Raw genomic sequence first — 25,331 nt, forward strand, 5'->3', positions numbered from 1 at the left:
TCCGTTAATGGTAAGTCTGAATGTGCCTGGAATATCATGATTTAAAACACAAGCTCTTGTCTTAAGTATTCTGCTCTCTAAAGTGACCTAGAAAGTAACCATTTACGGAGGACTAAATAATTGAAAACTTCTGCCAGATAAATCGCAACATTGGGGAATCAATTGATCTGGTGGCAGTCCAGAACATGGAGCTAGCCACCCTTGCAGTGTCGGTGGGTGAGCCTCGTGTCGATGTTAATCTCCGGTTGGTGCTTGCACAGTTCAGAGGAGTGGCTGTACTAAGAAGTTGCTGTATACACATCTTAGAAACTACATCACCTTTTTTCTTTGGGGAGGGTTGAAGTATTTACAGATTACCTCCAAATGTCTTTGAATGATTTTATCAGGTAATTTATTTGGAGAAGGATGATGTTTACATCTAGGGACTTTGGAAGAACTTTGATCAGGTTGAAGAATAGATGACATACATTATTTAATTCTCGTGACTATGATTATTGACAGTGTGCACTCGTCGTTCTGTGGCACGACTGTGTCTGACATCAGCTACATAACCATTTCCTCAGGCGCAGTCGTTTTTAGGGTTAATAGAGGCAGATGTGAGGGGAGCAGAGCCGTGGGGAACCCTGTCGGGCACAAAACCTCAGCATCACGGTGTCTTCCCCGTGGTTCTGTCAGTGGCTTTGAGAAAACTCAGTGGTGGACCACAAAATCTCCTCCAGATTTTTGTGGGCAAAATCTCTCAATCAGGGGTGATGTTTATATTTTGGTATATTCACTAGTGACAAAAATAGTGTACCACTAATGGAGCACGTACTTGTGCCAGATACTTGTTTAGCACTTAGAATACATTTTCTCATTGAATATTCTGGACCAAACCTGGCAGGTAGATCAAGTTCTTATTTGAAGTTGAAGACTCGAGCTCAGAAAGGCTCAGCGGCTTCCTCTCGGTCCTGGAGCTGAGGAGGGAGTGGCCTAGGGCCGATCTCGCACTCCTCTGCCTTCCTCCCAGTGTTGGTCAAGGAGATCACCGGAGCCGGGGCCAGTGACGACAGACGGACATTGCCGCAAATCGGATGTTCTTCTCTGTGTGGGGAGTGTGCCTTCTTTTGTCCAGGGTAGAATGTTCTTTCAGCTTTCGGCTCAAACAAACGAGAAGCTCTCACAAGCCTGGTGTTGCCCTTGCAGCTGGTCTGAAACCCTAATAAGCAGATTCTAATAATGACCTCTTTAGAGCCCCTGCTGTACTCCATGAACTGTTGGGTGATTTATATAAATTATTGCTTCATTTCTTACAACAAGGTACATGTCATTGTTCCTGTCTGTTTTAAGGGGAAACTGAGACTAAAAGAAGTCTTAGAATTTGCTGCATAGTTAAGAGATGGGATTTTTTCACTGAGCTCTGTCTGGCTTTAAGCTGACCGTTGTTAGCATTTATAGTTGTATTTTCAAACTGGAAACCCCAAGAAGTGAGGGAGAGAGAGGCATGTGTTTTATGCCTGCAGCGTTTCAACTTGGTCTTCTCATCCTCCTCCAGGTGTGTGAATACTTGGCATCCTTGACTTGAAAAAAGATTGTGAGTTAAGATAAGAGCAGTTGGCCTTGTTTTGGTTCAGGTTTGGGAAAGGTGCTCGAAAGGGCTTTAAGCACAATGCTGAAAGGTGAATCAACAGGCAAGGTCCGACGGACGTTCGGGTCCTACCTCTCCACCTTCCGAGTCTTCTTGTCTGCTCCCTTGTGCCAGTTCACAACACCGTCCCCTCTCTCCTCCTTCCTCCACTGCACAGCTCGCTTCGTGTGCTGGCTCCTGTAATCCCTCCATTCCCAGATTAGCTCTAATGAGCATAAGGAAAATGTTCACCTCTGAACTTTGTCCTTCTACGTTGACCCACCAGAAATTGTGACTAAATTTTAAGGAGAAAATAGACAAACCTGGCGGAGCGTGGCTGGCTCCTATTGTGTAGAAAATGAGGGTGTGAGAAATGAAGGTGAAGAGCATAAGCTTCTGCAAAGGCTCATTTCTCCCGGGTGTTTTTGTGGCACCTGGAGAGGGTTTACGGGGCCTCTGCACTGAGGAGCCTGGAAGACCTGAGACTCACTGCTCAAAGTGGGAGCTGCGTCCTGCTTTGCTGTAGCGGTTTTTATCATTAGTGGTGGCTTACTGCGGGGCATGTCTCTGTAGTGAGTAATTCCCCTCAGATTGTCAAAACTGCTCCTGCACGCCTCCACCGTGCCTTCAGGGCCCATCCACAGAGAGGTGGGGTCCTCACACCAGATCTGCAGAGAGGTGGGTCCTCACACCAGATTTGGTCAGAGTTCCTGCACTTGGATTTTCCTCGCCTGCCGTTGCAGAGTGGTGACACTCCTTCATGGGATAGACCCTTTTCCTCTCTTGACCCGCTGGATTAAAGGTTTTGGAGCGCTCCGCTTGGAAGAGACCATTGGGAAAACGACAGTGTGTTGTACTGCACCTTTCAATAAGCCACATTATGTGGAGGAAAGTGAGGCGCTTTTTTGTGGTTTGCAGACTTGATATTAACATTGTCCTGACCAGAAAATGTTGAAACTTGCCCACCCACCCAGTGTGTTTAGGCTTCTAAAAATAATGTTATTCCTCCCTCCTCAGACATCTGTTTTCACTCTATTGCCAATTTAAATGCCGCTGTATATTCTGTGTATCATGGCTACCTTCCCAGTATTTTGAAAATTTGCACAGGGTAAGGGGATTTTACAAGTTCTCAAAGATACAAAATATTCCTCTACGGTAGCAGTGCCACAGGATGGCTAAGTGAAATGGCAGGTATCCACATAATTAGAGAGACACACCTGTATGGCCCAGTTCCTGCGGCCGCGTGAACATGAGTTGAATTCCATGTGAAGGCCGAGCACGCGCACTCTCCTGCTGCCGGCTGAGTTGGGGGTGCCGAAGCCCTTGGCATTGAATACCAGCCTAGACCAGACACGATCCTGGCAATTTGTTAAGATATATACACATATATGTATGTGTCTTGTAGATATTTACAAATAAATAAATACATTTATTGTCATAGCCCGCTATTTTTGGTCAGTGTTCTCAGCAGGCACTCAAAAAGCACTTCTCATACGTGACCGTCCTGGATCCTTACGGCAGTTTCAAGGGAGTGGGTATTACTACTCCCGTTTTTACAGAGGAGGAAGCTGCCGCTTAGACGTCTGAGTCGTTTGCCAGAGCTGCTACTTGACCTGGGAATTTTCTACCGCAGTGGGCTGCCTGCCGGTTTTCAAGGTCTAGTTCTCCTGGAAGAGGCCTGTTTTGGAGGCATTCCAGTAGGAGCTGAGGTCGTGAGACCTGGTGGTGTCTCGGTCAGGCAGTCAGCGGGGCACTGCCTGCTCGTGTGGGTGGCCATCTGGGCTCCCTTGTCTTGGGATTCAGGAATCAGATGACTTTTCAACTGGGGCTTCCTAAAATGGCCCACCAAAGATCATTTGCAAAGTTCTTATTTTAAAAATCAGAAATAGTTTTCCAGCAGTTGGGTCTTTGACTCCCATTCAACCTATAATGAAGGAGTGGTGTCGAGGACAGCTTCTGACAGGCCCTGTCCTCTGTTCTTGTGTGCAGGTGGGGTCGATGGTGTGACTCAGCCTTTCATTTTGGGGGTGGGGGTGGGGATGTTTCTGTCTAAACACCTCGGGGACTGAAGCACCTCAGTCTGTGTGGCCTTAGCCCTGATCTTCTCCCTGGTCCTGCCTGTTGTGTCATTAGTAAAAGATTGTGACCAAGTCACCCAATTCTAGGAAACACCTTGGAGTAGTGGGGGAACCTGTAGGATCCCCTATCCCCTCTTTTTACATGAAAAAAGTATTTTTTTTAATCCCAAAACTCCCATGTCATAGTAGATGTGCTTTCTCTTCATTGAAATACAGGCTAAACTACTTACTGATGCAATAATGTTATAAGCCATTGTGTATTCTTTAAACCTAAGAACAGCCATATGAATTTTCAGGTACCTGCTATATCTGTAAGACATGTACGTATTCATCTTTGTAATAGTTTGGGTTCACATGGAGTCATAGATTCTGTATCAATTCCGGTGATTCCCAGAGTGTCGCGTGAACGTGGGAACTCCGTACCAGAGTCAGTGGCTAGGAAAAAGACTTGGGGTCAGCACATCTCACCTTCTCTGTCAGCATTTTTCTGAATGCCAGCTTGCTGAGGGAGCTAAGTCTCTATGGAAAGACACATCATTTCTTTAAATGAGTCCAAGCATTAAGTTCAGTTAAAGAAATTACATTCTGGATCCCCTTTTTAAAGTTGCTTATATAGCCAGATCTGTTGTCTGTCTTGGTAGAGGTGGAAGAGTTGGGGTGAATGATTTTTTTTTCTGGTTTTATATGCCTGACATTTTTCTGACTCCCAAGAGATGATGACCCAGGCTGAGGAGTCCTGACTTGGTAGCAGTTGAGTAAGTAAACATCTCCTTGCTCCGGGCATTTCCGTGGTGCTTTCTGCATCCTGGTGTCAGCACCTTCCTCTAGGCTGTGTGTGGAAGATCTTTCATTGTGTGGATCCTCTTTCTAGGACCCTTGCAAAACCACAGGGCCACAAATGGTAGAATCAGTTTCATTTTAAGTATATGTGCATCAGTATCTCAACCGTATATTTCTTTTTGTATAAAATGCAAACAATAATTCCCATTTCAGAGCGATTATTTTTTATAGCTACAAACTCCAGTCAGCCTCCCAATGTGTGGGTTCCGCGGCCACAAATTCAGTCAACTGCAGATCACAAATATTTGAAAATAAATTGTGTTGAGCAGGTACAGACTTTTCCTTTTGGCCATTATTCCCTAAATAGTACAAACAACCATTTACATGGCATTCACCTTGCATCAGGGATTATAAGGTTTCTAGAGCTGATTTAAAGTCTCTAAGGAATGCACATAGGTGACATGTACTTTTACACTACTTTACGTAATGACTTGAGCATCTACAGATTTTGGACTCTGTGGTGCATTGTGGAACCAATTTCTATGGGTGCTGAGGGATGACTGTATGAAACACATAGCAGAATGTTAGGAAAGCAAGAGCCTGCTCAGAGCATGCAGGGAAGTTTAGCATTGCAGAGTCCAGAAGCACACTGCCTTCAAAATAAGCCCAAAGGTGGTGGTATTAGATGTCGACAGAGCCCGCAGTTAGGTGCTCCCTGGAACTGCAGATGAGAGTTACCTCCTTTCCTCAACAAAGTAAGTAATTAAGCTTTTAGCTACGCCCATGAACTTAAAACTATATCCTAGACTCTTGGTGTAACCAGTTCTTTTTTATTTTATTTTTTAAAATTTGTGTTATTTTTAATCAGTTTGTGACATCCTTTGTCTCCTAATTGCAAGGACCAGGAACTCAGACTTTGATCGTGCTCTGTAGAAACATGCTACCTTTCGATCCAGAAAAATCCCTCATAGGTACTAAAGAGGCTACTCCTTCTTCATTGAGTTTTGCAGTGGTCTCCCTCAAGTCCTCCGGCACATAAGCGTTTTTGTCACTTGTTTGGCACTGGTATTGTATTTGAATTGTTGCTGGTCTTATGCTTCTAGAACTCAGACCATCCTCCTTGAGAGGCATGAAATATGTTAGTAGCAAAAGCCTGGGCTGGGTCAGAAAGAACTGAGCCTGATTTCCAACTATTCGGGCTACTGGTCTGTATGACCTTGGCCAAGTCACAGTCTTTTCTTGTTTGTCAAAGGGAAATAATGAGACCTTCCAAGGTGATTGTGTTGATCCTTTAGCCAAGTAAGCTTAATTTAAACAATAGATGCTTCTTAGTTTGCAATGGAGTTAACATCCAGATAAACCCACTGTAAATTGAAAATGTTTTTTATTTTTAACCCACCAAACATGGAGCTTAGCAATATAGTGAGGGCACTACAGAGATTTGGTTGTTTCCCTTGTGGCCGAGTGACTGGGAGTTGCGTCTTGCTGATCCTGCCCAGCGTTGCAGTGGCTAGCCAGGGAAAAGATCAAAAATCAGAGTGCAGTGTCTACTGGATACATTTCTACTGCATGTAGGTTGCTTTGGCACCACAAAGCCAAAGCACCATCCGTCAAACCATTGCAGGTGGGGCACTGTCTGTATGTCCAGTTCCACACCCTGCGCTTGGATCTGCTCTGAACGCAGATACTTCCTATTGATCTTTTTATCCCCACTTCCTAGCGCAGTACCTGCAACATAACAAACATCTCAGTAAGTGTTGTGTGGATGATGAAAGAATGAGACTCCAGGGTTGAAACGTGCCGTTCTCACTCTAAGGCAACTTGTAAAGAAGTACAGACTCTGTGATTGGGTGTGTTCTAGTAGCATAGCGTCTATTCTCGATGATCCAGACAGTGCTTTGGTTGGCTCCCTGGATTGTCAATGCATGCTTAATGATGCCAGCAGTCTTTTGACCAGTATTTTAATTGGCAATAGGGAGTGACCCAACGAGTTATTATTTATTTGTGTGTTTTGGGTACAAATGACATTCTTTAAACATATTGAATTCTGTCTAGTCCATTTTAGACCTAACCCAAAACTCATTGGAAATCCTATGATAGTTGCCAGACGGGCAGGGAAAGTTTGAGAAAAAACATTGTTGGGCTAATGTCTTACTTGGAAAAGAGTGTGATTCCTATCCACAGACAGTTATGCAAACCAAGATTGGGGTATCAGTGGTGTGCTGCTTCTGGATGCAGCACCAAATTCTGAAACCTCACAGACTAATTGATTCATACAAGCTCATCTCTTGCCTCCTTTCCCCCCAGACTATAGAATCCAACTGGCGGTGTGGACGACACAACTTGCAGAGGATTCAGTGCCGCTCTGAAAACAGTAAAGGTGTCTACTGTTTACAGTACGATGATGAGAAAATCATCAGTGGCTTACGAGATAATTCTATTAAGGTGAATGACTGCATTCTTTATGTGCTATTTTTAGAATTGTGGTTGTGTTAGATACTAGAAGTGATGCTCTTTCCATTGGTTGCAGATTGGGTTTTAGAAGTTCCACTCAACCTTGGCAACCCCAGCATGGTTCTGAAGAACATTTCCCTGTGACTAATGATGTGACCCTGGATTGTCTCCTTGTCCTCCTCTGGGTACCCTCAGAGGCTGTCTTCTCTGTTCAGGTGCACATAGAGGGTGTCCCAATGTCACAGGGTTCTAGGTTGCTTTGCTGGCTGGTTTGCCTGTAAAGGTCATTGCCATTTATAGCTTCTGAGAAGGGCTTAGATGATAATATGAAAAGTGATAAGAACAGCTTAGGTTGCTTTCATTCACTTCAGTAGCAGATAAACTGCATTATTTTTCAGTGTTTGATCTCTTTGGCCTTATCTGGCAGTTTGGTTTACATTGGTTATAGCTTATTTTCTTGTATTTAAGAAAACATTGAGGTCTTTTTTTAGCTTTTTTTTTTTTTTTTGAGGTATAATTTGCATTCAATAAAATTTGCAGTTTCGGTTGTAAAGCAAACCCACAGAGGTGTCTCACAGTTTTATTGTTCCTTCAGATTCCCTCACACTACTCCTTTGGAATCACCTCCTCCCACCTGCCCCATGCCCTGGAAATCAGTGGTCTTTTTTACCATCGCTACAGATTTCTGCCTTTTCCAGAACGTTTTCTCAGTCGACTTGTATAGTGTGTGTCCTTTTAAGTCTGACTGTGTACGTAGCTGAGTGCGCTGGAGACCGCCCGCCTGTGTGGTTGTAACTAGCAGTAGTTCACTCCTTTTTATTGCTGAGCAGTTTCCCATTTTATCGTACACATCACAGTGTGTTTGCCCATTGAGTTGTTGAAGGACATTTGTATTATTTGCAGTTTCTCACAGTGTGAATAAAACCTCTATAAGTTCATGCATGTAGATTTTTGTGAAAATGGAAGTTTTCATTTAACCCGAGTGAAACCTGGGAGTGGGCTTCCTGGCTGGGATGGTAAGATGACCCTGGGTTTAGTGATAACATTTTAAATATAGTAACAAAAGAAAACACTGATAAACTTGATGTCATTAGAATTAAAGATTTCTGCTCTGAGATGCATTATCAAGAGCATGAGAAAAATAAGCTGGTCTGGGAAAAAAGATTTATCAAAGATATATTTGATGAAGGAGCATTATTCAAATGTGCAAAGAACTTTTAAGTTTTAAAAATGATTTTAGACTTTTTTTAAATGTTAATTTTTTTATACCTTTATTTATTTTTATGTGGTGCTGAGGATCGAACCCAGTGCCTCACACGTGAGAGAGAGGCAAGTCCTCTACCACTGAGCCACAACCCCAGCCCTAGACTTATTTTTGACAATAAAAAAATATAAACAACAGTTTAAAAATGGGCAAAGATCTTAATAAGAGAACTCACTAAGAAGATATACATGTGGCAAACCAGCATTTGCAAAGATCTGTGCCACATCACCTGTCATCAATAAAATGCAGATGAAAACAATAGTGAGCTCCCACAGCATATCCAGTAATGTGGCTAAAATCCCGAACTCTAACAACACCAAGTGGTAGCAAGGATGTGGAGCAACAGGAACAGCACTCCTCATTCTGGTGGAAATGTAAAATGGGACAGCTACTTTGGAAGGTAATTTGGCAGTTCTGACAAAATCAAACATAGTCTTGCCATTTGGTTCAGCAAAGGAGTTGAAAACTTTGTCCACCCAGAAACCCACATGCAGATGTTTGTTGCAACTTTGTTCATGACTGCCAGGACCTGGAACAGTTTGTCATTCAGTAGGGGAATGGGTAAATAGACTGTGGTACAACCAGAAAATGAAGCCGTGTTTAGCACTAAAAAGAAATTGGTTGATCAGGCCATGGAAGGCCAGGGAGGAACCTTAAATGCATTTTACTGAGTCGATGAAGTAATCTGAAAAGGCTGGGGTAGATTCCCACTGTGGAACATTCTGCAGAAGACGAAACTGTGTGGACAGTAAAAGAAGGGAGAGGAAGAACGTTCAGTATAAAAATGACTATTTCTCATGTTTTATTTCTTTTGATCTTTTTAAAAAGTACGTAGACATTATGTTACTCTATAGACCATTTTTATTCAGATTCTTAAGTGTTTAACTCTGTAACAAAGGATGGTATTTTCTCATTAAGAATTCTTTTATAGGGTGGGGGAGATAGCTCAGCTGGTAAAGTGCTTGCCTTGCAAGCACAAGGCCCTGAGTTCCATCCCCAGTACTGCAACAACAACAACAAAAAGGAACTCTTTTATAGGTTACCCTGGGATTTTTCTGAAATGTTGAACTTTTCATTTTTATTTTTGTAAACAAAGTAGGGACTATGCATTTGTAAAGGGCCTTGATGTTGTCACATTGTTTTCCAGAGGGTGAGCAGACTTTTCACAGATTTTATTTAAAAAATTCCTCTTACAATGCATTTGATAAGTTTAAGGAGTACAGTACAAATTAAACAAAATAGCACATTGATTTTGGAAGTTAATTAGTGCTGCTCTGTTCTTTCTTGTCTTTTTCCACCTTTTTAACCATTTTCACTATAACACGGGTTTGTTTTATGATTCAGAACACTAGGTGTGACCGTAGCATTTATAAAAATGTGATCTGCTAAATCGTTGTCTTGTTTCAATAGATTTGGGATAAAACCAGCCTTGAATGTTTGAAAGTGTTAACAGGACACACAGGCTCTGTCCTCTGTCTCCAGTATGACGAGCGTGTCATTGTAACTGGCTCTTCGGATTCCACAGTCAGGTGAGTGAGTAGCTTCATTGCTCCGTGAGGAGGCCAAAGGCTTCCTGTCTCCGGGGGTCAACACATGTGCTTTGCATGTTTTCGCTCGCTGTGTTTCAGACCCATGTGTGATGCAGGTGAGTCTGAGCCATGCAGGCAGGAGAGCTCATTTCTAAGTGTGACCTCTTCCTCTTGCCAAATGTTACAGAGATAGCAGCGTGCTTTCCTATGAAATCATGTGGCCTGGTACTAGGCCTGCATTCTTCTCTTGGTGCCAACCTGCAAGTACTGGGGGACCAGAGGCAGTTCTCAGACTCTTTTGAGGGACTTAGGGAAAGTCACATCTGAGAGCCAAGAGTGTGCTAGGTGTCTGTATAATGTCACGTTGTTGAGTTCTCACCTCAGACTCGGCAAGCAGGCAGATGGTGTCTTCATTTTACTGGAGATACTAGGAAACCAAATCCAGAGAAGTTAAATAATTTCTTCAGAACACACAGTTACTACATTTTGAACTTTGAATTTATACTGATCAAAACTGCAGCTTTTCTTGTAGTGGAGACTTGACATTTCATTTGCTACTCAGGGCACAGTGATAAAGGTGAACATGGCATGTCCCATAGCAGAAGTGAAGCAGTGGCTGCTAGTTGGGTGTCGAGGGCTGGCTGGGAACTTTCTGAGGCCTCCCACCCTACTGTGACCAGCGTGTCTCCCCACTCCTGGTGGGCTTTGGCATGGGAAGTGATGCGTCCAGTAGAGAGTCGAGGACTCGAAGCCACGCCCCACTGGGCTGCGGGGCTTTGAGGGTGGAGAGCGAGGGGCGTCCTCTTCTGGGCAGCTCCGTATTGCAGAGGGTTGATTTCCAGGCAGCTGACCCTGGATTCTCAGGCCTCCCCCTTTCCTGTCTTCTCCTCGAGGTATCGAGGTCGAGCTGCTCTCTGGTCTCCTGCCCCCTCCCTCTGGGCTCTCCCCACGCCTGCCCTCAGCATGGCCATTGTTCTTTCCCTGGCTCACCACCTCCAGGCTGTGATTTTTGCCGCGGATGGCATCTCAGCCTTGGAGGATTGAGTTTTCTCCTCTGTTCTGTGTGAACTTGTCCCCTTAGAGGATTGAGGCTACAGAAAACCTCTGACTTTGGAAGGGCTGCCCCTAAGAACCTCATGTCTCAAGCCTGGAGCCACTAGGAGACCCTGGCTTGTCCCTGATGTAGTCAGGTAAAGCAGTCGGTGAGTCAGTGATGAGACTAGAATGGGGGCCACTTAGAGTGTGCTGAGTGAGCCGGAAGCTTTGAGGCTGGCCAGAGGGCAGCAAGACCCTCCAGCTCAGCTGTCTCCTCCTCCCGCTTGTCCTCCCAGGCCCACTGGAAGCCCACTTCCTTCAGGGACCATCTTTGCCCTGGCACAAGCTTCAGGTGTCATCCCTGGGTACCCAAGCATCAGGTAACCCCCAGTAGAGCCAGAATTAGCTGCCTCTCTGAAGCCATTTCAGCACTTCTCAGCAAGCACATTGCAGCTGGGGTCCCCCGTTAGCATGTTCTTAGGGGTTTAAATGGGCCTAGTGCTCAGCCGTCGTTGCTCGGCTGTCCCAGTGATGAAGCACCATGGTTTCTGTTCTCCAGAGTCTGGGACGTGAACACAGGTGAAGTTCTTAACACATTGATCCATCACAATGAAGCGGTACTGCACTTACGCTTCAGCAATGGACTGATGGTGACGTGTTCCAAGGACCGCTCTATTGCCGTGTGGGACATGGCTTCTGCCACTGATATCACTTTACGCCGTGTCTTGGTTGGCCACCGTGCTGCAGTCAACGTGGTAGACTTCGATGATAAGTACATTGTGTCTGCCTCCGGTGACAGGACCATCAAAGTAAGTGTCCCTGCAGTCATAGTCCTGCCTGTTCCCGACCCGTCCGTCAGCGAGCAGTTGTTCTCCTCTGTCTGTGCTCACGAGCCCTGCAGCCTTCCCGGTCACGCGCTTCGGGAGCCACAGACACGTCAGAAGGAAGAGTTGTGGGTCCGGCGTGGAGAGCAGTTCTCAGCTTCAGGAGAGGGTGTTGCCGAGAGCCTTTAGGGCTGGAGAACTCACTGTGAGCATGTGCTGTGTGAGGCGCTTCACTCGGCCACCCCTCTGGACTCCCTGCAGCCGTGTGGTGGTCTCGGAGTTGATTTATTCTCATAATTTTGAGAGCTCGCCATGCCACAGGCCCTGTGTTGGATGAACATGACGTGCCGGAGCTTCACTTCAAGAAGCTCAGCGGGGGTGACAGGCAGGTGCAGTCTAGGGGACACACAGGTGTGGAGGATGTGGTTCTGATTCCAGTATCCAAATTACCTTTGTAAATTTTAGCTTTCTTACATTTTTATTACAGCTTTACTGGGGTGTGTTTTCCATACTATTAGAGTCAGTGTGTTTGAATGTGCAGTCCAGAGGCCCTTCGCACACTTACAGTGTAGCATGACGTCCTCTCTGTCTAGCACAGAGTGCTTTTATCACGTTTGTATCTGAAGTGTCTCCTGCCCATGAGCACTCGGCCTGGCAGTCATCAGTCTGCCTCTGTTTCTGGGGAGTTGTCTGTTTAGACACTTTGTGTAAATGGGATCTTACAGAAGGTGCCTTCTGTGTGGCCCTTTCACTGGGTGTCATTTCAAGGCTCATCCACATGCATGGCTGCATGAACCAGTACTTCATGTCTCCCAGGGCCAAGTAAGAATGCCATTGTGTGCATGCACCTCATTTTTTTTGTCCAGGTATCAGTGGATGTACGTTTTGTTTTTTCCCATTGTTTGGCTAGTTTTCATAGTGCTGTAAACATTTGTGTATAAGTGATTGCATGTTCATTTATTTTCAGTCCTCTTGGGATGGCAACTCTGTGTAACCTTTTGGGGAACCGCCAGATTGTGTTCCAGAGTTTCTACAGTACGAGTTTGAACTTGCTCTAAGAACCTTCTGTTAATGACCAGCACTAAGTAGCATTCCGTATTCAGGAGCCCTACAGATCTTGGACTGAGTTGTGTCAAACTTTAGGTTTCAGGTGGTTTGGAAGCTGAGTGGCCAGGGTTTGAGTGTGTTACCCTCCTCACTCCACGCTCACACTGTTGGTATAGGCCTGGTGCCTGCCTTCAGGAGCATGTGGGCCTGATTACAGCAGCTCCTCCTCGGTGTCAGCGCAGGGTTTCTCCACACCTAGGCCAGTGCTTGTTATTATCTGTTTTTATCACAGTTGTCCTGGTGTGTGTGCAAGACTGTCCCTGTGGTTCTGTTTTGCATTCCCTAGTGACTAATAAAATTGAGCATCTTTTCCTATGCTTATTGACCACTTGTATACCTTCTTTGAAGAAATGTCTATTTAATTCTTTTTCACACTACAAAAGCTTGGTGGTTTGTCTTCTTATAATTGAGTTGTGAAAGATTTTTTAAAAATACATATTCTGGATATGAGACCCTTATCCAGATATATGGTTTACAGATATTTTCTCCCATTCTTTAAGGGGTATCTTTTTACTTTCTTGCTTGTGTCCTTTGAAGCACAGATGATTTTAATTTTGATGATGTCCAGTTGATCAATTTTTTTTTTTTTTAACCTTTTCTTGTTTATGCTCTTGTTTTTTTATCTAAGAATCCATTGTCGAATCCCAGGTCACGGGGCTTACTCTTCTGTTTTCTTCTAAGAATTGCATAGCTTCAGCTCTTTCATTTAGGTCTTTGACCAGTTTTGAATTAACATTTTGTATGTGGTGTGAGATAGGGTTTTGACTCCTTTTTTTTTCCCCATGTAAATATCTCCCCCATTAACTGCAGCTGGCACAGTAATCAGGGTACTGCAGTTGTACCTCCTGGTCAGTGTGTCTCTGAACATTGAAGTGTTGCAGATGATTTCACACAAGGGAGATTATTCACCTTGCATATGTAATATTCAGTGATATGTCAAAATAAATGTAGATGTTCTAGAAGTTGCTAGGAAAGAGGAGGAAAGGTGAAGCTTTTTATATTAGTTACATTAGGTGTGACGTGTTGATTGGCCTAAAGACAAAATCTGATGTAAAAGCCTCCAGGGAATGCAGGTCTGCACCCTCTGGGAGATGCTTTCTTTGTGAAGGTCTCAGAGTTCAGAGACTGCACAGCTTCCCTCTGTTTTTCATTCCAGTTTTTGCACTCTGTAGCCAAGAAAATTTTCTGCTGTCCAGTCTGTCCCCCAGCTTCCTAATTTGAGTTAGAAGGGACTACTTTGTAATCCTGCATTTGAGTCACTCTCAGAAGCTCTACCTTTCCTCTTTTTAGGAGGTGTATTGTGGGAGGACTTTCTTGTGTTCATTATTAACCATGGCTGTTTGTCCTGCAGGTCTGGAGCACGAGCACCTGTGAGTTTGTCCGTACTCTGAATGGGCACAAGCGAGGCATTGCCTGTCTGCAGTACAGGGATCGGCTGGTTGTTAGTGGATCATCAGATAATACCATTAGGTGAGTAGGAGTCGGCGTGCTAGCAGGTAGTCTTGTTTTTGCCATAGTGTTGATTCATCTCTCAGTCCTGTTTGACTCTGAGTGGGAAAACTGTAGGCCCTGGGCTGGGGTTCTTCCGAGAGTCCCCCAGCACACAGGGTTACACCCTCAACTCCACTGGGATCACTTACTATCTATCAGAGCCTCAGAACGGACTGGGATGCTCCCACCTGGCACCCTGATTCCCCTCGCCGGCAGACCCACCTCTCTCCATGCAGATAGCAGTGTGCTTGGTCTCTCCCTCCCAGAATGCATTGCAGAACCACCTGCTCCTGCTGGCTGGTTCTCTTCCTTCCCTTTTCTCTTTCCCACACCCTACCTCCTTCCTTTTTAATATGGCTAGCCGTAGACATTTTGCATCTTAAGACCATCCCTTATTATCTGTGCAATTACCCCAAGTCATTTTTTCCACTATCCCAGCACATATTAGTAGCTTTACAGAAGTGACTGTCAATGGTGCTTATAACCAAGTTGCCTAATATTTGGGCAAAATAAAGATTATTGAAAAGAAAAGGAAAGGAAACGAGCAGATGATAACAACAAAAAGACTGTAAATGCCACAAGTTTTCTTTTTTTAAGTCTTATTTTGTTTTTAATTGATGTAGTAATTGTGCACATTTGTGGTATATAATGCATCTAAAATTTAGGTCTTTGTTACTTTAAGATAGTTTATAATAAAGTTTAGAGCTTCTATTGTGGTTTTCTTCATTATGCTTTATAATATTGCTTTTATGTTTTATCAATAAAAAGTCCTTTACGTCCTCATTACAATCTTTACGGTTTTATAAAATAATAGTGTGTATTGGTTTGCAGTTGCTAGAAAGGAGCCACTAGTTTATAGGAATCCTTCTACTTTCTGAAGCAGATTTGCCGAGGTGCCGTTGTCGGGTATATATGGGATTGTGATGGTTGCTGGTGACCCTCTGAGAAAAGGCATAGTGCACTAGTCTGCTCACTTTGCTTCGCACATGCTAATTTGCTGCAGTTTGTTTTTGCAAGTAATATACAAAAATCAGTCACAGTAGAAAAAAACAAATATCGAACACTAGAATTATTATGTAAATCATATGCAGAGGAAAAGGCTTGAATGGAGTGGGTTTACATTTCCAAGTCAACTGCACATGCCCAGTGTGCCTCCCACTCAGGCCTCATAAGCAGGGCAGCCCTGGTCTGCGGTGTACGTCAGGCGAGAGGCGTCCCCAGGCCTCTTGAGGATGGGAGGTGGCCACGCTGATCTGCCAGTCCTGACCTCAGTGGACCTGGACCCTGGTGGCAGTCCCATGTGGAGTTAGCTCCTGTCTGCACTTTCCTCTTCTATTACCTGCAGTCTCTATTCCTCCAGGAACGTCCTTCTGAGAACATTTAACTACATGGTTCCTTCAACTTAGACATCAAGTGGATGTGTAGGAACTCGGTGTAACTGGAGCTTCTGGGGGTGCTTGGACATAAACAGGGAATGTACTTGACTTAGAGTGCGTGGGAACAGCTGTGAGGGCTGGGCTGGGAGCTGTGGGAGAGCCCTGGCCAGCACACGGGAGGCTCTGGGGGAGGGTCGCAGCGCCACCTGGGAATACACAAGTGAAAACACACATATCTTAAGAGACGAATAGGAGAGACGGTGAGGCTTCTCCTAAGCCGTGCTAGAACACACGGTGGAAGCGTGCTTAAGCGTGCAGTCTGGACTAAGGAGCCGAGGGAGGCAATGAGGAACTCGAGGTAGGGAGGCCGCGAACGGATGGGGCGGAGAAGAGCCGGAGGCAGCGCGTGCAGCGTCTCACATGGGGGCTCTTTCTCTTTCAAGGCTGTGGGATATCGAATGTGGCGCCTGTTTAAGAGTCCTGGAGGGCCACGAAGAACTGGTCCGGTGCATCCGGTTTGATAACAAGAGGATTGTCAGTGGCGCTTACGACGGGTAGGTGTTCGAGGTCTTCGGACACACCGCTGTCTCCATGCCAGGAGGTGAAGGAGGGCTGCACAGCTGTGTGGGGGCCATGCTGGGGACTTCCTGTGGGAAGGTGGGGGGCAGGCACTGTTACTGGTCGCTAGCTCCTAAGGTTAAGCTTTCAGCCATCCTCGTGTCCTGGGCTGGGCTGTGGCTCAGTGGTAGGGCGCAGCCTAGCAGGCCTTAGGCCCTGGGTTGGGTTCTCAGCACCGCGTATAAATAAATAAGGGTAATGAAGGTCCATCAACAATAAAAAATATATTAAAAAAAAAAAGAAGTGGGGGATTCGATTCTTGACCTTTGTCCTAAATAAAACAGACCTTTTTTTTCCCCTCCCCCTTCTGATGAGTGATTAATAAATTTTTGTCTCCTTTTTGGTGAAATGAACATGTTTTTAAAAACACCTCACGATGTTGGCGTGGTGGTGCACCTGTAATCCCAGTAGCTCAGGAGGATTGAGAGTTCAAAGCCAGCCTCAGCAACTTAGCAAGGCCCTAAACAACTCAGCGAGACCCTGTCTCTAAATCATATATATAAAAAAGGGCTGGGAACATGGTTTAGTAGTTAAGCGCCCCTGGGTTCAATCCCTGGTACCAAAAAAAAAAAAACACCCCAAACCAAAAACAAAACCCCACCTCACGATGTTTTAAGTGAGCAAATGGCAAAAGTGACTTTTCAAGATGACCATAAACATGTATACATTTTGCTTCTGGGTTAGTTGGTCTAGTTACACTCGCATTACTAACTTCCGCATTTGCTGGAATTTCACACTGAGCTGTAGCTTCTGTCAGCAGCACCTACTGAGCTCCAGTGAATCCCGATTAATGAATTTGGTAGCATGGATCATTAAGCTGGGAATTGAATTTAGATAACCTGAAGTTTTCTTATCTCCCTTCAGATATTTCTTTATAATATCAGCAAGTCTGAGCATGTTTACACTTTTATTTTTTTTCCCAAAATCAAGTGTGATTGGTTCAGATATTTGTAGAAATGCAAGCATGTTGCCCACTAGGTTTTATAACAGGCAGTTCAAGTTAACTGTCCACTAATCACAGCCTCATTTTCTTTCCAGGAAAATTAAAGTTTGGGACTTGCAAGCTGCTCTTGACCCTCGAGCCCCAGCAAGCACACTGTGTCTGCGCACATTGGTGGTACGTGATGCGCTGATGCAGGAATTGGTCCCTGTGCCCTTGGCAGATGGCCCTCTCTGGGCAACATCAGGAAGCCTGCCGTCAGGGGAATTCTCTGACTTTGGTTAGCCAGAATCAGAGTCTTGACACCTTGTGGCTGTGAGCTCTGAATAGGAAGGCAGGCTCTCTCCTTTGAGGGTGGACTCGTGACCTCCTGTGTGGAGCTCGGAGCCTGCCTTCCTGCGGGCTCGGCTGTGGCGATGTCATGCTTTCACATTATGTGCTGTTAGGTAGAATTCTGTGGATTATTCTTCTTGGCATATAGGAAGACTTTATTTTTTTATTTTTTAATTTTATTTTTAATTGACAAATAATAATTATATTTATGGGTTATATTTATGTGATGTTTTAATCTGTGTGTACCTTGTAGAAAGATTCATCAAGCTAATTAGCATGTCCATTACCTCACCAGTTTATCTTATTTTCCCCCTTGGTGAGAACATTAAAAATCTACATTATTATTATCAGTGGTCACCGTGCAGTTCAATGGATGATTAGAACTTGTTCCTTCAGTCTAACTGAAACTTTATGCTGTTTCCCCATTTCCCCTTCTCTATCCCCTGCCTTTCTACTCCCTGTTTCTCTGAGATTGACTTCTTTAAAGTCCACATATAACTAAGAATACACAGTATAAGATTACACAGTATTTGCCTTACCGTGTCTGGCTTAGTTCACTTAGCATAGTCTCCACATACATCTGTGTCAATGCGAATGACAGAATTTCTTGTTTAAGGCTGAGCAGAAAAATATTTTTATATGTTCATCTTATTTGAGCAACTTTACTAAGCTGGTTATTTCTAATGGTCTAGTTGATTCTGTTGTATTTTTGAGGAGATAGAAATCTGAAAATATCGATAGCTCCTCCCTATTTTCCATAGCGTTGCCTTTTATTTCCCCGTCTTCACTTCTGCATTGAGGAGAACATGCGGAACGGCAGTGAGGGCCATTCTTACTTTCTTCTTGATGTTCCTGAGAACGCTTTTGATGTTCACCACCCATTTTGATGTCAGCCGAGGCTTGAGATAGGTGTTCTTAGTCATGGTTTAAAACTAAAACCAAACCAAACCCTTATCCTTTGGGTTCTGGTTTTTAAGTGTATCAACAATGGCTGTTAATGTGGGTACCTTTTTAAGGCCCTTTATGAGTTGATTGCATAATTTTTCTTCTTTGAAATATTAATGGGCCAGGATCTGGGATAAAAAATTTAATGAAAGAAAAGACCTAGAAGGAAAAGGAAAGGGTTTGTTCTTAGGGCAAAACTCAGCTTACAGCCCTGGGAGGTGAAGTAGAAAGCCTGGTGAGCAGCTGCCCTCAGCTCAGGCTGACTCTCCTTGAGATGCCAGGGGCTTTCCAGATCCTCCTGCTTCATTCAGCTGCTGTATTTTGTAGGAACATTCTGGACGTGTGTTTCGGCTACAGTTTGATGAGTTTCAGATCATCAGCAGCTCCCATGATGACACTATTTTGATTTGGGATTTCTTAAACGTGCCTCCCAGTGCCCAGAATGAGACCCGTTCTCCCTCCAGAACCTACACGTACATCTCCAGATAACAGTCTGCACCTTCACCCCCTTCAGGTGAGTCTCCACGCCCCTCGCCCCCAGCACCTTTCAATTTGCTGATTGGATTCGGGTCCCTTGGTGGTATGAACCAAGGTAGATCTGAAAGTGCCAACTTTTGCGGAATTCTAGTGTAAGGCCAGATTAGAGTCACATCAAAACAAGGTCTGAAATTGGCATCCTGCTATGATGGATTTTCATATTGACAGATGATGAATGTGGTTCCTATTTTTTAAAAATCATTTTTTCTAGTGATTTCTCCAGTTGTATCAATTGAGCACCAGTGAAGTTCCTTAAATTTTTTTTAGGGGTTCATGAACTCTTTTTTCTTTTCTGTCCTTCAGTTCTGTTATTTTAAGACAAAACAAAACCAAAAAAACGAAAACAACCACCATCAGCAAACACTCAATCCCTCAGGAATGACTCAGGAGGGTGTTTGCTAAGGGGAGCTCTGCAAGCAGGTGCTCTGGCAAGCAGGCCTTGACTCTGCTTACAGACGACCCAGAGCCATTGCCACCAGTGGTGATGCAGCATCTGCTGGCCAAGGCTGTGCATCTGCGACGGGAAGCCTTGCTGTAGATCCTAGGCACTCGTGGCCGTCTCAGCAGTATTTCCAACTCTCAGGACTTCACAGGGGCCTGCGAATTCTGCATACATGGAACTTTGTAGATTGAGCACACGTTCGCACCTGTTCATACTACTGTATAAAGACTTGTGGTTAATAACATTCCTATTTAGTTAAAAACACGACTTAATTCTTAGTAGCTTTTTGTTTTTAGGATCACGTCTTTTCTTACGCTCACTGACTATTGTAAGTGCAGGATGTGCATGGCGCAGCAGTGGGAGGCAGTGGCCAGCGGTGAGTGCTGGTGTCCACTCTGGCCTGGCCTGCAACTTCCTGGCTCTCAGGCAGTGGCAGCCCAGCCCGCCCTGTCTCAGGCTTTCCAGATGCTGCTATGGGTCTCTGTAGGGCCCTGCCCCGCACTTCCTTATGGGCCTCAGGCCTCGCCCTGCCCCGATCTGCGCCCTCTTCACATTGTGGGCTTGGCCCTGGCCTGGTCCACACACTCAGTCCAAACCCAGGCCCTCTGCCTCCGGCCCGTCCACAGATGCTGCCCCCCAACTCAGCCCACCCCTTCCTGGCAGCCACTCTGCTTCCAGCCTGTGCCCTCTTCTTACCCACTTCAAATCCACACGGTCTCCTTTCCACTTGCCCCTGGCCCCTTCCTCTGCCAGTGCTACCTTCCTCCACCCTCTCTCCATGCCACTCAGCGCCACCCCCACAACACTCGCCCTTTCCCCACCTGCCTTCCTCCGTCTCCTGTCCCCACGGAGGGCCTTTCCGGCACTTCCCACCTCTCCCTCCAAAAGAAAGGACAGACATGTGGAGAGCTGTGAACTTTGGGGGGAGAAAAAAGATGGGGAGCCTCTGGTACGTGGTCACCAAGTTGCCGTCTTCTCAGATCCTCCTTGTGACTTAAGGGACGTTACCAGATCTCCTCAGGGAATTCTCATGGAGTAGCCAAGCCCCAAATTTGCCCTCTTGCCCTGATTTTGTTCCTGCACTGCAGGCTAAGAATAGTTTGTACTTTTAAGTGCTTACAAAAAACTAAAGGAAGAAGAATTTCTCATGACGTGAAAAATCATATGAAATTCAAATTTTATTGCTCATAAATAAAGCCATCCTTATCCTTATCCTTATCCTTATCCTTATCCTTTACATAATGGTCTGTGACTGTTTCTGTGCTTCAGTGGCAGAACTGAGTACTTGTAACAGAAACCTTATGACCTGTGGCATCTAAGATATTTGCCACATGGCCCTTTAAGAAAACTCGGCCAACCTCTGGTCTTAGCAGTGCTATTTGAGGGTAGTAAGCCAGGGCCTAATCAGGGATGGCCCTCATGCCCTCATGCCCTGATGCCCTGATGCCCTGATGCCCTGATGCCCTGATGCCCTGCCAGTTTGATTAGTCGTGAGTGGCCAGGTGTTGCTTTTGGAAGGATACTGGGGCCCCAAAGGACTGAGGGTTACAACAGGTTGGTGATGTCTGCCTTGGGTGTGGGGGAGGCAATTGGGAGTGACCTGTAAGCCAAGGTGTATTTGCTGATCCTGGCCTCCTGTGTGTTGATACTGACCCTATGATAGTGACCTTATCCCTATCACTTTCTCTGGTCCACGGCTGCTTTCCCGAATCCACTGAAAAATACGCGCTGCAGAATGAGCGTCTTTATCGAATGGAGTCTGGAAGCAGGCCCGCGGGTGGCAGAGGGGAAAGGCCAGGGTCTCTGGAGTGATGGCTCCCGCCCAGCCTCCCCCGCCAAGAAAGCCAGGCCAAAGGTGGTCCAGGTGAACCGGCCTCTTCGTCTTCTTCCTGCTCTGTTCTGCCCCTCATTTGCTTGCCCTCCGTCCTGCCTCCCCTGGGTGACAAGGGTGCTCCCACTCTGCCGTGCCTCTCCTATGCTGGTTTCCTCTTATCTTCAGGGTCAAACGCGAACGCCTAGGTCAGCTGACAGGAGTTTGGACTTCTGGCCGCACCTCCTCCCTCCCCCGTCTCTCATGACTCCCTCCCCCAAATCCAGGGCTGCTGCCACCCTGAGCTGTGGTGCGCGCCCGGAGCACCTTCCGCAGCACAGACACCTTCCCCGCTGCCACCTCTGCTCGGCTCGTTAGGGCAGGGCAGACTTGCCTTGGCTCATCCGGTACTTGACATTGACATGGTTTATGTGCCTGTCGACCTTGGAACGAGACTCTGGAGTCCCTTTGTCACAGAGCTCCAGCACCCAGTGCACTGTGCGAAGCTGTCATTGGTGTTTGTTGAACAAGTGGCATCGAAAGCCAGTATAATGTGTTTGTGTTTTTCCTTCTGGGCCACACAAGAATTTGGCCATAAATCAGTAAATGCACGTGAAACCACAGTGTACATATGCAGTCACCTTCAACAAATACAGATCTTAATTCAGTAAAACACTGAAATTAATTATCTAAACCAGCATGGACACTCGATAGATATGTTCTTAGACAGCCACCAGAGGTATTTGTCTTCCTTTGCTTTGTCCCCTCACTTGTGCTGTGCCTGTGTTTTTAAAATTTTAAAGAATGATATGGAGGTATGATTGTATAAATAGGTTGTATGCATTTAAAATGTACTGTTTGAGGTTTTACAAAGTTCATACCCGTCATTGCCTCCATGATCAAGATGAGAGTATTTCTGTACCCCAAAAGTCCCTGTATCCCTTTATAGTCAGCCCACCTTCCCTGCCATCCTGGCAAACATCGACCTGCTGACATGCCTTCTGTCAGGTCACTCATTTTCCATTTGACTGGAGGAGTGGTTAGCCACATGTGACTATTGCGCTCTTGAAAGGTAGTCAGAGCAACTTTAGGAACTGATTTTTTAAAAATTTTTTTGAGGGGAGGCCATGGGGTCTCACTGTTGTCTAGGCTGGCCTGGAATTTGCTATCCTCCTGCCTCAGACTCCCAGGACCTGGGATTATAGGCATGTATCACCATACCCAACAGAAACTGAATTCTCAATTTGTATTTAATTATATTTTATTTAAACTTAAATTCCAGTAGTGACATATGGCTAGTGACTGCTGTGTTTGGACTAGTGTAGTTTTAGAAATTTTATATTTTTGGCTTTTGCATTTAGGACTTTGATCCATTTAGATTTAATTTTTATGTGTGATATAAGAATGCCATTGTTCTTTTTTATACAGATAATTTAGTTCTGTCATTATTTATTTAAATTTTTTCCTTTATGAATTGAATTGCCTTAGCACCTTTTTCAAAAAAAAAAAAAAAAAAAAAAAATCAACCACTTAATTGTAGGTGTTTTGTCTACATTCTAGTCCGTGATCCATGTGACTGTCCTTTTGCCAATTGCATTCTATCTTTGTAATAAATCATCCATATTTTTGAATTTGTTTTCACTATTATAGATCCTTTAGGTTTTTTAATTCATTTTTTTAAATTGTCCTATTCTAAGAAGATGGTTATTGGGATTATGATTAGGTTCCCATTGAATCTAAAGATCATTTGGGAGAGAATTTCCATTTTAACAAATACTGAGTCTTCTAATCCATGAACGTGGTATTCAGTCCGTAAACATGGTGTGTCTCATATTCAGGTATTCACATCTCAGGCAGTGTTCCGCAGCCCTTGATGTAGAAGTGTTGTGTATCTTTTGCTAGATTTAGTCCCTTCTTTCCCGTGTCTAGTAGGAACTCTCAAAACAGCATTTCCTGCTGGGCACTGCTCGAGCTGTGGGCGCCCCAGCTTCACTTCCCACATAAAGCAGAGCACAGGAGAACAGTTTGTGGGCAGTGGCACACACCTGTGATCCCAGCCACTGGGGAGGCTGAGCAAGAGAAGCACAAGTTCAAGGCTAGCCTGTCTCAAAATAGAAAATGAAAAAGGCTGGGGATGTAGCTCAGTGTTAGGTGGTCCTGGGTTCAATCCCCATACCAGGGAGCCGGGTGGGGGAGAACAGAGGAGGCCATAAGAACATAGGCTGTAGGAGAAACATGAACAGTAGAGTGTGGACACTCCCAGCTGCAGCCGGGCTTCTGGAATGAATCCACTTGGGGCAGGTGGCTCGTGGTACCGTGCAGGATACCTCTTTTGTATTTTTAATATGTGTTTGTGTATTAAAGAGGCATGTGATAAAATCTAAGACTTCCAGACCCTTGTTTTCCCGTTGTAGGTAGCAGAACATAGTCAGATTTCACAGGGGACAGCTTTCGCATGTTACTACGTGCTCTGAACAAAAAGTTCCTTTGGTTGGGAGATGGGTCGTGGCGCTGGAGAGGAGACTTATGGGTTTTTTTTCTTTCTTTTATTTTTCCTTCCTGACCGTTCTCACTTTATTTTTTGGAACCTAAGAACAATTGCCTTGTTATGTTTTGATCCTTTTCAAAGCTTCAAAACATGCTTTATAAGGTGGATACTCCTCTTTCTGTCACAGTGCTAGCTAGCACTGAGACCCAAATGTGCTGGTCTCTTCAAAGGGAATTGCTGTTGACAGCCTTGGCAGTCAGCATTACAGATTTTATTTCTCTTTTCCAAATTCTTTTCTTTTATTTTAACATGAAAAATTATTACCAGGTGATACCATAAAATTTATGAATAATAAGAAATACTACCCTAATGATGATGTCCCTTGCAGTAAACTGTTCACCCCTAAAATGTCTGTTAGGAAATGTAGCAATAGTTTTATTTGTGAAACCGTTTAAAGACAAATAATGAGTCCTAACAGTTCAATATACAGTAGCACAAAGTTTATTCTCTCTTTTCATATTACAAGACAATATAAGATGATTATTAGAAAATTAGATAAGCCGAGTTTATTATTAGATAAACGGCCTTCTTGAGGTTAAGTGATGTCCATTCTTTGGTGGGTATCATTTCAGACCTTTAAAGGTCAGGGTTTATAACCACGTGCTTTAAAAATGCTTTTTGTTCTCTTTATCTGGAGGTCGCTATGGGTTGGCAGTGTTAGTAGTGGCCTAAGCCATCATGCCAGATCTCCGGGCAGTGCCAGCGTGTGTGGGTAAGCCCACATCAGGTGCTCGTGCCTTTCTCCTCCTCTGGCTGTTTTAGAAACAGTGATGCAGTCATTCTGTGGCCTCATCTTTGCCCAGACCTTTGTCACCTTTGGATGGGATTCCTGATTGCTTGTCAAGACTTCTAATGGGTCGGGTCATGTTGCCCTCCACGAGTGTCCTCAGCTCCACGCACCCAGCAGCACCTGCGAGGGCCCGCTTCTGATCGCTAGTTCCAGTGGGAGGCAGTGGTGGATCCAGTCCAGCCTTTCAGTTGAGGAGGCTTACTGGGATCCCGACCCTTGTGAAAACCAACAGCACTTGGAAGGAAACCACCTTGGAAAGGGCATACATGCTGTTTAGTGTTTTCCCCCCTTTGGCCATAGAATTTTAGACCTCAGGTGACTTAGCTCTTGCAGGCCACTGGCTTAGTGGGTGTTGGGAATGGGTTGTGACCCATATGTGATTGTGAATAAATTGGAATGGAGTTTGACTTTGAGAACAGAAAATCTCAGCTTGCATTGTACATAGTGATGGTAAGCACCGTCTCCGGAATGTTTTGTTTTAGGGGTGTGTGTGTTCTTATTTACATATGTGAATGAATGTAGAGATTGTGACTAAAATGTCTTTCTAACTCGAGGCCATGGTCAACGAAATACGGAAAATCCCAAGGTTTTCCCCGACGCCGCACCACACTTGACAAACGAATTCTTTAAAAGTGAGCGGCCTTTGGTGGTCAGCACTCCCTTTAGGAAGGATCTTCCTTCTGCCTGCTGTCGTCACAGTGAGAGTGGAGAGCCTCTGCAGGGTGTTCCACGGCCCTCGCAGGCTTTGAGTGTCGTGGAGGTGCCCTAGATGAGAACCCAGCATGCTCGTCACTGCATACGGTTAGCAGCAGTGAAGGGCGATA

The 25,331-nt window shown here is 45.0% G+C and overlaps 1 protein-coding gene across 6 annotated transcripts in view; it reads left to right on the forward strand.

Moving 5' to 3' along the window:
- FBXW11 (F-box and WD repeat domain containing 11) overlaps positions 1-25,331 on the forward strand; it is a 116,037-nt gene that overhangs the window by 88,006 nt on the left and 2,700 nt on the right. For all 6 annotated transcript variants that reach the window (XM_079145409.1, XM_079145405.1, XM_079145406.1 and 3 more), the window contains 7 exons: positions 6,772-6,909; positions 9,593-9,711; positions 11,306-11,555; positions 14,029-14,147; positions 15,988-16,098; positions 17,201-17,279; positions 18,708-18,894. In XM_079145409.1, the coding sequence (XP_079001535.1) occupies positions 6,772-6,909; positions 9,593-9,711; positions 11,306-11,555; positions 14,029-14,147; positions 15,988-16,098; positions 17,201-17,279; positions 18,708-18,869 (978 nt within the window). In that variant the 3' untranslated portion in view covers positions 18,870-18,894. The remainder of the gene's footprint in view (positions 1-6,771; positions 6,910-9,592; positions 9,712-11,305; positions 11,556-14,028; positions 14,148-15,987; positions 16,099-17,200; positions 17,280-18,707; positions 18,895-25,331) is intronic.

The sequence above is a fragment of the Sciurus vulgaris genome (assembly GCF_902686455.1).
Source record: "Sciurus vulgaris genome assembly, chromosome: 6".
NCBI lineage: Eukaryota > Metazoa > Chordata > Mammalia > Rodentia > Sciuridae > Sciurus > Sciurus vulgaris.